Raw genomic sequence first — 16859 nt, forward strand, 5'->3', positions numbered from 1 at the left:
TGGCCATCAAGACACTCTTGTAGTGAGAAGGAAAACGGCACCTCAGAAGCTAAAGACTTCAATGAGTAATTTTCAATTTTAGGTGAATACCCTATTTAGTGTGTATGTCATTCCCTCCCTAAGCCAAATTCAATGAGAGTAAGGTTGATTCATTCCCTTTTGCCTTCCTGTTCTTCCCCTCCATTGTAATAGTTTTCCCTTGCCTCTTCTATATGAGTTAATTTACCCCATTCTGTCTCTCCCCATCTCCTCTCATTATATGCCTCTCTCACCTCTCAATTTCACCTTTTAAGTATCATTCCGTCCTATTCAATTGGGCACGTGCCCTCTGTCTAAGTATACCTGTACACATATATACACATACTCATATATGTATTCATAGGCCCATATATCCATATATCTTCCTATATAGACATATATATGTATACATATATACATACATACATATATATATACACACATTTATATTCCCTTCAACTATTCTCATGCTGAGAAAAGTTTCATAAGTTAGAATTATCATTTTTCCTTGTAGGAATGTAAATAGTTCAGTTTGATAAGTTCCTTATGATTTCTTTTCCCTGTTTACCTTCTCATGCTTCTCTTGCTTCTTGTATCTGAATGTCACATTTTCTATTCAACTCTGTTTTTTTCATCAGGAATACTTGAAAGTCCTCTATTCCATTGAATGACCATATTTTCCCCTGAAACATGATACTCAGTTTGGCTGGGTAGGTGATTCTTGGTTTTAATCCCAGCTCCTTTGACCTCTGGAGCATCATATTCCCAATCCCTTTGTGTAGAAGCTGCCAGATTTTGTGCTATCCTGATTGTGTTTCCACAATATTCAAATTTTTTCTTCCTGGCTGCTTGTAATATTTTTTCCTTGATCTGGGAACTCAGGAACCTGGCTATATTATTCCTAGGAGTTTTCTTTTTGGGATCTTTTTTTCAGGAGGTGATCAGTGGATTCTTTCAACTTCTATTTTGCCCTCTGGTTCTAAAATGTCAAGGGCAATTTTCCTTGAGAATTTCTTGGACGATTTCTAGGTTCTTTTTTTTGATCTTGGCTTTCAGGTAGTCCAATAATTTTTAAATTATCTCTCCTGGATCTATTTTCCAGGTCAGTGGTTTTTCCAGTGAGATATTTCACATTGCCTTCTATTTTTTTTTATTTGTTTGGATCTATTTAATAGTATCTTTATTTCTTATAAAGTCACTAGCTTCCATTTGCTTCAATCTAATTCTGAAGAAATGATTTCTTCAGTGAGTTTTTGAGATTCTTTTTCCACCTGGCAAATTTGAATCTTTAAGGCATTCTTCTCCTCATTAGCTTTTTGAGCCTCTTTTGCCATTCGAGTTAGTCTATTTTTTAAGGTGTTATTTTCTTCAGTCAGGTTGTTGACTCCCATTTCATGATTTTCTTGCATCATTCTTATTTCTCTTCCCAATTTTTCCTCCACTTCTCTTATTTGGTTTTCAAATCCTTCTTAAGCTCCTCTATGGCCTGTAACCAATTCATATTTTTCTTGGAAGCTTTTGGTGCAGGAGTTCTAACTTCATTGTCTTCCTCCTGTTCTATGCCTTGATCTTTTTTGCCTCCAAAAATGTAATCCAAAGTCAGGTTGCTGTGCTTGTTCCGCTTCCCCTGCTTGCTCATGTTTTGCCACTCAACCACTTGAGTCTTGAGCTTTTTGCCACAGTAGAACTCTGCTTTCAGAGAGGAGAGCTTTGTCCCAAATTGCTGGGGTTTTCTCAGCTGCTGGAGCTATTAGTTGGGTGCCCCACAGAGGCCTCTACTGGCTCTGGCACCTGGTCACACACCCTAGGACCTCCACTCAGGATAGGGATCCAGATCCAAGCAGGTTAAAGCAAAAGTTATACCCCTCAGACTGGTCACTTGTTCCCCCTACAATCTTCAGGCCAGGAGCTCTGAAGCAGCCATGTAGCAGCCTGCCTCAGCCACTTCTCCCTCTGGGGGCACTACCTCCCTCACTCCCTGACTCCCTGTTCCCAAAGTCCACTGACCTCTCACTTTGTCTTTGGCATTTATGGGTTGATAATCCTGGAAACCGCCACATTCTGGAAACTGCTGGTGATACACTCTCCCAATGTCCCTCTAGCCCTGGCTGTTCGGGGTGCTCTGAAACTAAAACCTGGGCTCACACAGGGCTGGGCTCAGCTCCCAGAGCACTGCACTTGCCCCTTCCTGTCAGTCTGCCAGGCTGTCTTCAATGGGAGGTTAGTTTCTCTCTGTCTTTGTGGGTTCTGTAGCTCTAAAGTTTGTTTAGAGTCATTTTTTACATGTATTGGAAGAGGTGGGCGCAGGAGCCATGCAGAAGTCCTGTTTCTACTCTGCCATCTTGGCTCCACCCCCTTTTTATTATCATTTTAAGAAAGTTTTCTTAAAGATTGTAAAATCTTGGAGAAGAAAGTGAAGACTTTTTGGTCAGATGTGGTGATTTCTTCACTGTTTCCAGTCAAAAACATGGACTTCAGAAGAAAAAGGTAGATTTGGGAAATGAAAAGCTGATTAAGATGATGTATGAGAATAGGATTTGGATATCTGAACTATGGCACAAAATACAGAAATGACATTCTCTTAGCCATTAACAAAGTTTCTCTAAAAAGTTAACAGCATTTCAAAGTTAGAATGAACTCAGAATATCAAAACTTCAATCTCTATCAAGTCAGAGTCTCATTTATATATACAGAGAAAAGATCCTGGAAATGACTCCTCACCAATCATAGGAAGAGGGCCAAAATACTTCTATAATAAGACCTTACAAAATCTAATCAAAAGATCTTTAAACTGAAAAAGAAAAGAGGAAAGGAGGAGGGAAGAACAACTATTTGCCCACCAAATACGTGTTTCCATAGAAAATAACTGTAAAGTAGGAAAATAGCAATATTGTCACCCAGAAATTTACAAGAGACTAAAGTCAAGAAAGAAGTTGACAATAAACCTGTGACCTCTAATGTCTACCCATAAATGTACAAAGTCTGAGCAATGAGCAAAGTGAACAATGTAAGGAGGCAGATTTGACCTCATAGTTATACTTGGTAGGTTAAGATCCATGACCAGAATATGATTATACAAACAACCTTGTTCAAAAGCAAAAGGATAGAGAGGTGGAGGTTGGAGGGAGTAAAATTTAAGAAGACAGGGAAGCTACTAGGTGGTGCAGTGGATAGACAGAGCATAGGACCTAGAGTCAGGAAGGCCTGAGTTCAAATCCAGTCTCAGACGCTTAGTAGCTGTGTGACTGTTGGCAAGTAACTTTACCTCTATCAGCCTCAGTTTCCTTATCTTTAAAATAAGGCCAATAATAGCACCTACCTCCCAAGGTTGTTGTGAAGATTAAGTAAGGTGATAATTTGTTAAGTGCTTTGCAAATTTTAGAGTGCTACATAAATGCTAGCTATTATTATTATTGCTATTATTGTAGGCAGACATTTGAGAAAATAGAGAAAAACATGGCGGAGAGTCCTTGAACTAAAAAAGAGGCAGAAACAAAATACTGCAGACCACCTGGGCATAAAGAAGAACGAGAGTTTGAGCAACAGTTTACAAACTTGTCATGGCAGCATAACATGAGTAATCATACCTATGATTTCCTTGGCAGAAGAATTTTCCTCTGAAAAGTTACAGGGTCAAAGTAGAAAATGGAATAAGTGGGCGGCAGGATAGAATGGAGGGAAATATAGTTAGTCTTTCACAATATAACTACTATGGAAATGTTTTACATAACTGCACATGTACAACCTATATTGAATTGCTTATCTTTCCAGTGGGGGTGGGTGAGGAAGGAAGAAGGAAAAGAATCTGGAAATCAAAGTTTTAAAAATTGGGCTTTTTTTTACATGCAGCTGGGAAATAAGATATACAGGCACTGGGGTACAGAAATCCATCCTGTCCTACTAGAAAATTAGAGGGAGTATGGGGGAGGATGTAAGAGAGAACAGATTAGGGGAAGGGATACTCAGTAGGCTCGCTATCTTAGGGTGGGGGTTGGGGAAAGACAGGGAGACAATTTGTAACTCAAAATCTTGTGGAAATGAATGTTGAAAACTAAAACTAAATAAATAAATTAAAAAAAAATTCCCTCTACCAATCCAGAATGAATCTTCTGCAACTTTAGAGAACTGACTAGAGTCCTGAGGAGTAAAGTAACTTGAAGAGGGTCATGTAATCAGTATATGTCAGAAGTCTTGAACCAAGGTCTTCCTACACTATTGCTCTATTGGCTAAAGAGTTGGCCTCTGAGCCAGGAAGACCTGTCTCTTTTTAGCCTTAGACTTATGGTGTCTTTGATCTTTGTCCTAGGAAGGAATGAACAAAAATAACTACTTAGGAGTTCATAGCCAAAATAAATTGGGAAATGGTAAGAATACACTAAGCTTCTTTATGTGAGGTGCTCAAGTCATGAAACTAAATTACATCTTAAGATGCCAAAAGAATTTATGTGACTGATGAACTATTATCAGTGACTTTTGAAAGATTATGGAGAACAGAAAAAGTATGGATTTTATTGGAGCAAATGCTGTCCAAATTTGCAAAACTGGAAGCAAATGGAGTTTTTAAAGTGTAAGAGAATAAGTTTTACTTTAATTCCTACTCAAACTTTAAAACATTTTAAAAGGGTGGTTAGTGAATACCTGAAAAAGGAAATAGTAATCACAAAGAACTTGAATGGCTTTATCAAGAATAAGTTATGCAAGGCAGCTAGGTAGCTCAGTGAATAGAGCACCACCCCTGGAGTCAGGAGGACCTATGTTCAAATCCAGCCTAAGACACTTAATACTTACTAGCCGTGTGACCTTGGGCAAGTCACTTAACCCCAATTGCCTTGCTTTCCCCCCTCCAATAATACAAAACAAACAAACAAACAAACAAGAATAAGTCATGCAATCTTTCCCCAAGAGATAAGTAGTCAAAGGATATGAACAAAGTTCTCAAAAGAACAATTGCAAACTATTAATAACTATATGAAAGAGTACTCCAAGTCACTAATAATAAGAGTAATGTAAATCAAAACAACATTGAAATTTTATCTCACACCTAGTAACATGCTGGCTAAAATGATAAAATATGGGAATAGTCAATATTGTAGGGGTTGTAGAAAGATGGACACACCAGTACACAGTTGGTGGAGATGTCAATTGGTCCAACCATTCCAGAAAACAATTTGGAATTATTCAAAGAAGGTGACTATAGTTTCCATACCTTTTGACCCAGAGATTTCATTGTAAGGGATATACCTTAAGAAAGTCAATAATAGAAAAGAAAGGGTCTTTATGTGCCAAGATATATATAACAGCATTTTTTTAATAGTAAAGAACTGGAAATCAGGTAGATGCCCATTGATCAGGAAATGGCTAAAAATGTCATGGTCTGTGAATGTATTAATGAATATAATGAAAATAGAAAATCATAGAAAGAACTGATGGAAATGAAGTGAGAAGAACCAGAAAAACAAGAGACTCAATGACTTTAACAATGTAAATGGAAAGGACAGCAACAAAACAATTGAAACTGGATGCTATCAAATTATGATGACCTAACTTGGTCCTAAAGAGATATCAGAAGGCAACTTTATCACTTCTGGGGCCAAGCAGAACAAGTCTAAACTTCTTCCATGTGATATCCTTTCAAGTACTTGAAAGCAGTTCTCCTCCCCTCCTCAGTGGTGGGAAGCCATGGTGTGGAATACTCATATAATAATAGAATTTTCTGATTTATTTTCCTCTTTTTTATTCTTTGCTATAAGGGATGGCTCTCTGGAAAGGGAAAGGGATACATTGGTAAATATAGGTAAAAACAAAAGATATCAATACAATGAATTTTTTAAAAGAATGAGTCATGTCAACTTAACTTCATTTCCTTTGTGACAAAGTTGCTACACTTGTAGGTCATGGGAATAGCTTACCAAGATTTTAGCAAAACATTTCACAAAATTTGTCATATTATTCTTATTGAAAAGGTGGAGAGATGTGGGATAGATGATAGCACAATTAGATTCTTTAGGTTCCACTTAGATTAAGAACTGGTTGAATGAACACAAAGGGTAGTCATTAATGACTTTGTGTCAAATTGGAAAGAGTTCTTTAGCAGAGAACTTCACAAACGTGCTAAAAAATAGAATTTTTCTTGATAACTTAAAGACATAAATGACATGCCTATCAAAATTTTAGATGACACAAAGATGGAAGGGATAGTGAACATATTAGAAAACCATTGTGGGGGGGGGATTGTCTTGATAAGCTAGAATGATGGACTCAATTGAATAAGATGAGATTTATAGGTATGTGAAGTCTTACATAGATTGAAAAAATAGCAACCTCAGAAATATAAGGCAAAATATATGTCCTTATTGAGCAATTTTTTTAAAGATAAGGATCACAAGTTCAACATAATTCAATATTGTGACGTTGGAGTCAAAATACTAATGTGATCATTACCAGAGGCACAGTATAGGCGACAATCCCCTTGTACTCTGTGCTAGGTCAGACCCATATGACTATCATGTTTAGTTCTGAGTTACTACAGTTTAAGAAGGACATTCAGTTAGAGAGTACTCAGAAAAGGGCAACCATGATGGTAAAGTTCCTTGAAATTGTGCCATATGAGGATTGATAATAAGGACTAGCTTGAAAAAGAGAATTTGGGGAAAAGGGGAGGAGGAGGGAAGGAGAGCTGCTTTGAAGTATTTGAAAGAATACAACATGGAAGAAGATCAAACATTGCCAGAAGGGATGAGAGAAAATTGCAAAGAGGCAAGTTTAGGCTTTATGGAAGGAAATAATTTACAATTTGAGCTATTTAGAAATAGAATGGGTCACTTACAGGAGATTAAGAATTCCTTGTCACTGGAGGTCTTCTTGTAGAGGACCACTTGTCAAATGTGTTGTAGAGGGGATTCCTATTCAAGTATAGATAGCCTTTGGGGTTCCTTCCAAATCTGAGGTTCTATGGGATCAGAGCCAACTGCCTCTTGTTTCAGGTCTTCCTTGATGGCCTATTCTAGTGCCCCATAATTCTCCATTGTGAAATTCTTCTTTATATCTAACCTAAATTCCTACTGTTCAGTTTGTTCTGCCCTGGGTTAACGTGGAAAATAACTATTCAGTGAGAGTTTCACTGCTCTGTTAATGCTAATACAATGGCTAGATTTTTGTTTTTGTTCCTTTTCCCCTTTACATACCTGTAATGTTGTTCCTTCCCCCACCCGGAGGGCCCATAGCTGACACGAATAGTACATCCACTATGTCCAACCTGGATGTGTCCTTCTTGTCATACCAGTGGCCATGGTCGATCCACTGCCTCAGGAGCTCGATGGGAGGCTGAGCTCCATATATCTCTTTGGCCGGCATGTTGAGGTCATCTGAGGAAAGCAGTTAGTCTTTAATGAGGGAGCTAGGAGTATGTGTGGGGGTGCTTGCCTTCTGCCTTTTTGCTTACTTTCCCTGTTGCCTAGTGGGGCAAAGACACCCTCAGCTGAGGAATCCAATCCCAGGTGTTCCAATATCCATTTCAAATCCTAGCCCAGTTCATTTGCCCTCTGCAGAGACTGGGGTCAGGGAACAGGCAATTTAGTTCCATGGTTATAGAAGTAGGATGAAAAGGAAAACACCTGGAGATTTGTTCTTGACCCTCTCTCTTAGATCTCTCTGTCTCCTAGAATCTGTAATATGATTACTTAGTGTAATTAAAGGAGTTCCCTCTATCCCCAAAAAGATGTTAATAAATGGCAATCAAAATGAATCAATTAGACCTCACATAGTACATTGTTTTATACCTCTCTGATGTACTTATTTGGTAATATTTGGGTATTATAATTGCCCGAATTTGTGTTTTGCCCTATATAAAATTCCATGAGGGCAGGAACTGTGTCTTATAAAAACTGCATTAACCCCTAGTGCCTAGCATAGTGTTCCACGCACAATGAACACTTAATGTGTCTGCTGAATGAATGCACAGCACTTTGCTAGGTGCTGTGGGAGAGCAAAAAAAAGTATTAGACATGGCCATCGCCCTCGAGAAGATTATAGTCTATTGGGGAAGACATATAAATTTATGATTTGGTCAGCCTAAGGAACTCTGGTTCTAGGAACTCCCTTCACCAATCTTCTTAAATTTTTGTAAATAAGTCCTGGGAAGTGGTCTGAGGCACGCAATAGGTAAATGACTTGTCCAGGGTCACACAGCTAATAAGAATTTGAACTTGGATCTTCCAGACTCCAAACCCAATACTTTATGTATATTATCCTCATAGGGAGGCATAAATGCATAGGATGATAGACCTAGAGTTGGAAGAGATCCTATCGTCCAGTCTCTTCATTTTACACTTGACTTGCTCAAGATTCCACAGAAATTTTTCAACTCATAAAATAAACTCAATATGTGAAAGGTGAATAGTCCATTCCACCTTCTTTGACATTTCTTAATGTAATTCATATCTCCCCTATGAGATTATGACCCTTTGAAGTCAGGGACCATGTTGTTTATTCACTTCTGTATCCTCAACACACTTACAGTGCTCTGTACGTAGTAGGCACCTAAAAGTTTGTCCTAAAAGGGTGGCAATATCCTGATCTCTGTATTTACTAAAGAACAAAAAACAAGCTGAAATTTCATTGTGAATATATATCTACATACATATACATCTCTGTGGAGGGAGTGAGAGAAAGGGAAAAGGAAAGAGAGAGGGGGAGGGGAAGGGGAGAGAGAGAGAGAAAGAGAGAGAGAGAGAGAGAGAGAGAGAGAGAGAGAGAGAGAGAGAGAGAGAGAGAGAGAGAGAGAGAGAGAGAGAACCCTGAGGAATCACAAGACAGTAAATAATTAGTTGCTGAATGAATACTGCAGAAAATGAGAGTATGCAAATGCATAACATAAGTTCAGATGCAGTAGGAATGTACCAATGCCATTATTTTCATTGACTAATTTATTAGGCACTTACTGAGCATCACCTATGTACAAGATCATAGGATTATTGACCAAGAGCTAACTAAAGGAGATCTCAGGAACTATCCAGTATGTCAACCTCATTCTACAGATTGGGAACTGAGACTCAGAGAGGTTAATATCACAGAGCAGGGGTGAGTATGGGGTGGGGGGAGTGTTGGTGGCATGGTGAATAGAGCACCAGCTCTGGAGTTAGGAGGACCTGAGTTCAAATTTGGCCTCAGACACTTGACACATTTACTAGCTGTGTGATCTTGGGCAAGTCACTTAACCCCAATTGCCCTGCCTTCCCCACTCCCCCCACCCCAAATGAAATAAAATAAAATATGACAGAGTTAAGGAATATCTGAGGTAGGATTTGAACTTTCCAGACTTCAAGCCAAGTACAGTATTTACTGTGCTATGCTACCTCCCTGAGAGCCTCCAAATCCAACTCTCTCAATTTACAGATGAGAAAAATGAAGCCTAGAGAGGAAAAATGAACTGCCTGAGACCACAGAGGTAGAAAGAGTGGAGCTGGGATTTGAAATGAGGTTCTCTGATTTTGTCTGGTATTCTTTCCACTGTATTATACTGTCTCTTATCATTTCCTCATAGCACTGAGTTTACCAAAGAAAACATAAAGGAGTATTATCAAGTTAGACAATCCAGAGGCCTTTTTTAGGAGTAAGTGATGCTACTCTAAGCGGGCAAAGGCCATAACCCCCTTCAACATGTGGCTGTCTTGGAGCAATTTCTTTTGACCCAGAGGATCCTTGCTGCTTTCCCACAGGAACATTCCCTGGCCTGTGTTGTTGAGAAATACTGAAATGGTGGCAGGGACAGTAACAACCTGGACCTGTTCCATGATCATAAGCTGTTTATCAAGAGGTTGTCCTAACAATGAAATTTTTAAAAACAATAACGAGCATTTCTCTAATGCTTTTAAGTTTTGAAAAGTACTTAATGTATACTAACTTTTGATCTTCACAACAATGTGAGTTAGGTGCTGTGATTATCCTCATTTTACAGATGAGGAAATTGAGATTGACAGACATTAAATGACTTGCCCTGGGTCACACAGATAGTTACTATTTGAGGTTAGATTTGAACTCAGGTTTTCTTGACTCTCAGTCTTTAATTCTATTCACCAAGTCATCTAGCTGGTTAGTTCTTTGAAAAAGAGAAGGACCCTTATTCTTTAGGACTATTTCTTCCTAAGGAAGCACTTCATTTTCAAGGAACCTGATGAAAGAATAGAAGGAAAGAGAAGGGACAACTTACCCACAAATACCACAGCTTTTTTCCCCACAGGTGGGCCAAAGAGACCTTTCCTTCGCCGATCCAGCTTTGACATGATAATGTCCTGGGTCTGATTGGCTGAGGTTCTAGCAGAGAAGTTGATGCAGTTGGGCAAAAACAAGTTCTTGGGCAGCTGGACCAGAAAGTTGTTTGTGATAGCTGATTTGCCAGTTCCTGTGGGGCCCACAAAGAGCATGGGGATCCCATGATTCAAGTAGACTCTCAGGAAGAAGGACTGCCGGGCTGTTTCCATGGTTGGGACGATGAGTTCAGAAACCTGTTCAGAATTCGGAGAAAAGGCAAACCTTAGTGCCAAACACAGAAAGGTTATGTCTTCAGACTTCTACCAAGGCCTGGGGTTGTTGGCTTCAAAGTGGAAGTAGATTGCAAAGACAGATAAACAGAAAAACAGACATCAGGAGAAGTCATGCTCAGGGTTTCTAGAATGGAATCAGAAAGTGAAGAAAACTGCATGTTATGTGTAATAATAGCTAAAATTCATATGGTACTTTAACGTCTGCAAAAATGCTTTACAAATATTATTTCATTTTATCCTTACAATAACCCAGGGAGGTTGGCGCTGTTATTATCCCCAGCTTAAAGATGAGGAAACTGAGGCAGGCAGAGGTTACTCGATTTGCCCAAGGACACATAGCTAGTAAGTATCTGGGGCTAGATTTGGATTCAAGTCTTCCCTGACTCCAGCTCTTTGCTCTACCAATGAAATACCTAGCTCCCTTGGCTCATCATCATTGCAAACACTCACTTTCCTCCTTCTAGTGACTTCCTCCCAAAGGCCTCAGTACACTTTCATTGCAGTTATCTCCTACAACCTCTGAGAGTTAGTAATTTTGTTCTCCCCATTTTGTAGAGCTAAAAACTGGAGAAGTCAAAAAACACCTTGGAAAACATGCAATGAGTCAAGGGCAGAGCCAAGAGAGGAAACCTGGTCCCCTTCCAGCCAAGAGCTCTTATTCCACTTTACAAGTAGTGACCTACCTTTCTCAGATCACAGATCAGAGTGACAGAACTTCTCTCAACTCCCCAACACCTATTCTCCCAGTCACCATTTTAGGGAGCCCATGAATTGTGATAGAAAAAATTCTAGATTGAGAATAGGAAGATACTGATTCCATTAATTTCAGTTCTGTTACTTACTACTTTTCTGACCTTAGGGAAATCACTTCATTTCTATAAGCCTTAGCTTCCTCATCTGTAAAGCAAAGGAGTTGGAGTGAGTGATCTCCGAGCTACCTTCAAACTCTAAATTCTATAATTTAATTCTATTATAATTAAATTCTATAATCTTGAGGAATGATGTGTGTGCTACTGCTTTCAATGAGGTCTCTATGAAGCAAAGTCTTTTTATATCAACATCAAAGTAACTTTTTAAAATTTATTTTATTAAATTCAACAAATAACTTAAAAGTGCCTACTATGTTCAAAGTATTATATTGGACTATGGTGACACAAAGACAAACATGTGAGCATGTCTGGCCTCAAGAAGCTTACAATCTACTTTGTAGAATTCCTAGTTTCATTCAAAGCTGAGCTCAAGTGCCACTCACTATATGGGACATTTCCTGATCTGCATCTCCCCTTTTGTAGCTAGTCAGTCAATAAACATTTATTAAGCGCCTTCTATGTGCAAGACACTGTACTGGGGTTGCAAAAGAGGCAAAAGACAATCCCTGCTCTCAAGGAGTTTACAATCTAATGGAGGAGACAATGAGCAAATGCATAGTTACAAACTAACTATAAACAGGATAAATAGGAAATAACCAACAGAGGGAAGGTATAAGAGTTAAGAGGAGTTGAGAAGGCTTCCTGTAAAGATGGGATTTTATTTGGGCCTTGAAGGAAACCAGGGAAGGCAGAAGGTAGAGATGAGGAGGTAAGGCATTCTAGGCATGGAGAAAATGCCCAGAGCTGAAGAATGTATGGCATGTAGTAAGATGTAAGAACATGGAAAAGGGGATGGAGTTGTTCATGAAGGGCTTTTAATATCAAACAGAGGGTTTGTATTTGATTCTGGAAGCAATGGGAACCATTGGGATTTATTGAGTAGGAGGGCAACATGGCCAAACCTCAATTTAGGAAAACCACTTTGGCAGCTGAATGGGGATGAATGGGAGTGAGGAGGAACTTCAGATGGGTTGGCTCACCAAGAGGCTCTTGCAGTAGTCCTGCACTTAAGTGGTATCACCATCAGAGGAGACAAGGGGGCATATTGGAGAGATGTGGCAATGGTGAAATCAGCAGGTCTTGGCAAAAGATTGGATATAGGGAAAGAGAGAGACAGTGAGTGAGCGAGGGGCCAGGATGACTCCTAGGTTGCAAACCTAGGGGACTAGGAGGATGGTAGTGCCCTCAACAATTATGGGGAAGTTTAGAAAGGGGAAGGATTTGGGGGGAAAAACAATGCATTACATCAGGACATGTTGATTTTCAGATGTCTACTGGACATTCAGTTCAAGATATCTAAAAAGCAGTGGGAGATACAAGAGTGGAGGTCAGCAGAGAATTTGGGACTAGAAAGGTAGATTTGAGAGTAGATCACCAAGTAAAGTGATATAGAGGGAGAAGAGAAAAAGGCCCAAGACAGAGCCCTTTGGGATAGCTATGGTTAGAGGATATGGCTTGGAAAAGGTTAACTCTCTCTCCCAAAATACTTTGTATTCATTTTCTCTATATTTTGTATTTACTTATATGTATACATATGTAATGAGAATGTAAATTTGTAAGATCTTCCCTGCCCCTAGGCTGGAGTGCATCTGGAGCCTGGGGTGGGAGGCTTGTTTTCAGTAGATACTTCTTGATTGGCCAGTGAGTCAATAAGGTTGTTACATTCTCTGAGCCAGGAGAAGGCTATATAAGCCCTGATGTGCAGCTTTGTTTTGGGGCTTACTTTGAGAAGTGTTCTGTGATTTGATATGGATTCTGGGAAGCCGTTGTCCAGAGCCCCCTGGCTTTGAAAAACCCAGATGTTGATTTGGTATGGATGTAATTGTTGGACAGTTTGGAAATCTGTCTATTTGATCTGTTTCTCTGACTTGATAATTCTGTCTGTGTATTCTGAAGTTCAGGGTGCTGACCTTTTTCCCCTGAACAAGGTAAACAATATATGTCTGACTGATTAAAGTAAGCCTGTTAACCCATTTTGAGTTGCTTTCCTTTAACAAAGCAGATCCAAGAACCTGTGTGAGCAGCCACCCTGGGGACGCTGGGGTGCTTGCTGCTACAACACATTGTTTTCTATTAGGATTTAATAATAGTAATAGTACTAACTAGCATTAATATAGCACTTTTAACATGTGTTAAGTGCTTTATAAATATTATCTCACAATAATTCTAGGAGCTAGATGCTATTATCCCCATTATACCAAAGAGGAAACTGAGGCACACAGAGGTGAAGTGACTTGCCCAGGGTCATACAGTAAATCTTTTTTTTTTTTTTTTGCTTTTTGGAGGGGGGAAGAAAGGGCAATTGGGGTTAAGTGACTTGCCCAAGGTCACACAGCTAGTAAGTGTTAAGTGTCTGAGGCCAGATTTAAACTCAGGTCCTTCTGACTCCAGGTCCAGCACTCCATCCATTGTTCCACCTGCTTGTAAGCTCTTGAAGGCAGAGGCTGTTCCACTTTTGTCCTGGTATTACCCAGGTCCTAGCATACTGTGGCACATGCTAAGCCCTTGATAAAGGTTTGTTGATTGCTCAATTACAGATAACAACATACAAGTCATTTCGAGAGGGAGAGAGCAATACCAACTAAGGGAGGGGTATATTAAGAACGGCTCCCTGCAGGATGTGACACTTGTGATGAGCCCTTAGGAGGAGGAGATGGGGAGATGAAGTAAGGTCCAGACCTGGGAGATAGTCTGTGCAAAGGCACAGAGATAGATGTTATGTCAAGTTTGTGGAACAGCTAGTAGGCCAGTTTACCTGGAAATGGTGAGTGCATTATAAGGGAGTGATGTGAAATGAGTCTGTAAAGTTAGGCAAGTGCCATATTATGGTGTGATTTAAATGGAGACTGCCATGGAATAGTATAAACCCTGATGCCCCAAAAAGCCAATGCATAGACCACCTAGGGGATTCTTTTAGGTTACTCTGAGGACTGGAACTCCAGAATGTACCATCTGCTTACTGTGTCTGCTATGTGCCATATTCCTGAATGGTTTTGATGACCAGCCTTGGTCCCTTAAAACAGGTGATGCCTCCCCCTGCTTGGTTGGTAGGCTGTTGTCCTTCATTCTTGAAGAAGACTAAAATGACATCACTATGCTAGAGGCAAGTTATAGTGTGTCTGACTGTGGCTGATCAAACCAGTATGAGCTTGGAATGCTCCACAACAGGTCGGGCATAAATACTCCACATGAACATTTGGGGAAGAATCTCTAAATTTGCACATCTCTTGCTTCTTTCAATTCTGTTCTGCTCAAAGAGAACAGCACTTTCTCTGATGAGGGAACACCATCCTGGGCGATCCTGTGCCAGTGCCTCCCATGTCACACAATCAATTCCAAAGTTCTTGAGAGAGACTTTGAGAGTGTCCTTGCTTGGTAGAGAGGTGGGGAGCCACTGATACAGAATACTGCATGTACCAATTGTTGGATGCAGTCGCTATCATTTGGTTTTGTTTAACCGTTTTTCATTGTATGAGGGAAAGTCGGGATGGGGGTGAGATTGGAGGTGTTATATCCAGGAATGACTGAATTAAAAAACAAAGGGCATCAAGAACACTTCAAAAAAGTACTATCTCCCATGATGGAGATGATTATGATATGACAGTGGAGACAAAGCTGTGGTTTGGGGGGTGTGGGATTTGGCACGAGGAATACTAAGAATTCACAATGAACTTGGCTTTATGTAAATTCTGGAGGCTTATTATGTGATGAGATTAAAACAAAAAACAAATGTTCAAATGTTGCCCACACATATGGAGAAAACTAGTGGGCAGGCTTCATCCAGAAAAACTTCAATGTACAAATTCAACACATACCTTTTAGGACAAAAAGGGAAAACACAGGAAATAAACCAATAGTAGGGATATATTTATTAAAACACATGAACTGGCTGGGACACACCCATTTCCCACATAGCCAGAACTGGAGTGTATCCTAAGCAAAGAATGAATTTGTCATAATCTCATGTCCTTTTCTCTACTGCCATTCACAGTTCTAGATATCAACACTGGTCCTAGAGGCAGAGCATCTGGGTTTAAATCACTTTTCTGCTATTTGCTACTTATATGACACATCACTCTTTGGCCTCAGTTTCTTCATTTATAAAATCATGAGGTTAGATTAGATGATCTCTGAGGTCCCTTCAAACTCTATATCTATGATCTAAAATGACAGTCCTGAAGCCCGTTAAGGTCCTTAACCATCTCACAAAGATTTGGCAATATGCACTAAACTCTGTTTACTGAGATAGGGAAGTAGACATTTTAGAAACATTTTCAAAAGTGATTAAGACCAAACAAAAGTAGAATATCCTATTAAACAAATCTCTTTCCTCCCTTTCCCTGAGTATTCTGCTTAAATAGGTCTTTACTAATGTCCATTGGGTAATGGAACATCATCCTCTAGGATTTTCTCTAGGAAAAAGCAAATACCTTTTTGGCTAGATTGGTTTTAATATAGTCTTGCTGCAGGGATATACCTCTTGAAGGTCCCTTCCAGTCCAAGACGGCTCTAAGAAGTACAGAGAAAATACTTAATCATATTGTTTATAGCACTGAGATTGCCACTTGAGATTATCTGTTCATCTTGAAATATTTTTTCTAAAACCTCCAAGTTAGAATGCCCATGAAGGTTAGCTCCCCTCTTACCTTTGCATTAGCTGGGATTATTTGCTCTTCCTTGGTGATGTAGTCTGTCCACAAATTCCACTGTCCACTGCCATGCTTAAGGAAATAAAAATCATAGATGCTCCCTAGGCCAAGGAAGTAGAGAAGACCATTAGGATACATAAGGATCAAAGTGTATATTCATCATATCTAACTCCATTTCTTAATAGAAGCCATGGGAACTAATGAAAGAGTCCTGGCTCTGGAGTCAATAGGTCAATGTTTCATTTCCAGTTCTGCTATTTATTACATGCATGATACCCTGGATTGGTCGCTGCCTCTCAGGGCCTGCTTCTTCCTCAGTAAAAGGGAGGGAACCAGTGGTGTCAAACTCAAGTAGAAATGGGGGCCAATAAGTCTTACATAAAGAACTTTTCATTTTATTAAATTTATTATTGTTAATTTCTTTTGTTAAATATTTCCCAATTACATTTTAATCTGGTTCAGGCTGCACTCAGGAGTGTTATGGGCCACATAATACCTGCAAGTGATTGATATCTCTGGGCTAATTACCCCCAAGGTCCCTTTCAGCTCTAGATTCTCTGATAAAGCCCAATGGGAGCTTTAAAAGGGATCATTCTCTTATATTTACTAATGAAGAAACAAACCCATCTGGGATTTATTAGGGGAACCCAGAGATCAGAAAGGACAGTGCTGACTTTATACAAGGTGGGGTGCGTATGTGTGTGTGTGTGTGTGTGTCTTCTATACTATGCCCTGACAAGCCATTGTTCCAGTAGAACTGCTATCATTCATTCTTCTTGGGT

At 39.6% G+C, this 16859-nt stretch overlaps 1 protein-coding gene across 1 annotated transcript in view; it reads right to left on the reverse strand.

Moving 5' to 3' along the window:
* DNAH3 (dynein axonemal heavy chain 3) overlaps positions 1-16859 on the reverse strand; it is a 184783-nt gene that overhangs the window by 33437 nt on the left and 134487 nt on the right. Inside the window, exons 41-43 of the mRNA XM_069096531.1 lie at positions 16075-16178; positions 10226-10520; positions 7203-7382 (exon numbers count right to left, since the gene is read on the reverse strand). Coding sequence (XP_068952632.1) covers positions 7203-7382; positions 10226-10520; positions 16075-16178 — 579 coding nt within the window. The remainder of the gene's footprint in view (positions 1-7202; positions 7383-10225; positions 10521-16074; positions 16179-16859) is intronic.

This window comes from Petaurus breviceps, unplaced genomic scaffold (genome assembly GCF_028583685.1).
Source record: "Petaurus breviceps papuanus isolate PSGF00001 unplaced genomic scaffold, PetGlider_PUasm1.0 229, whole genome shotgun sequence".
Taxonomy (NCBI): domain Eukaryota; kingdom Metazoa; phylum Chordata; class Mammalia; order Diprotodontia; family Petauridae; genus Petaurus; species Petaurus breviceps.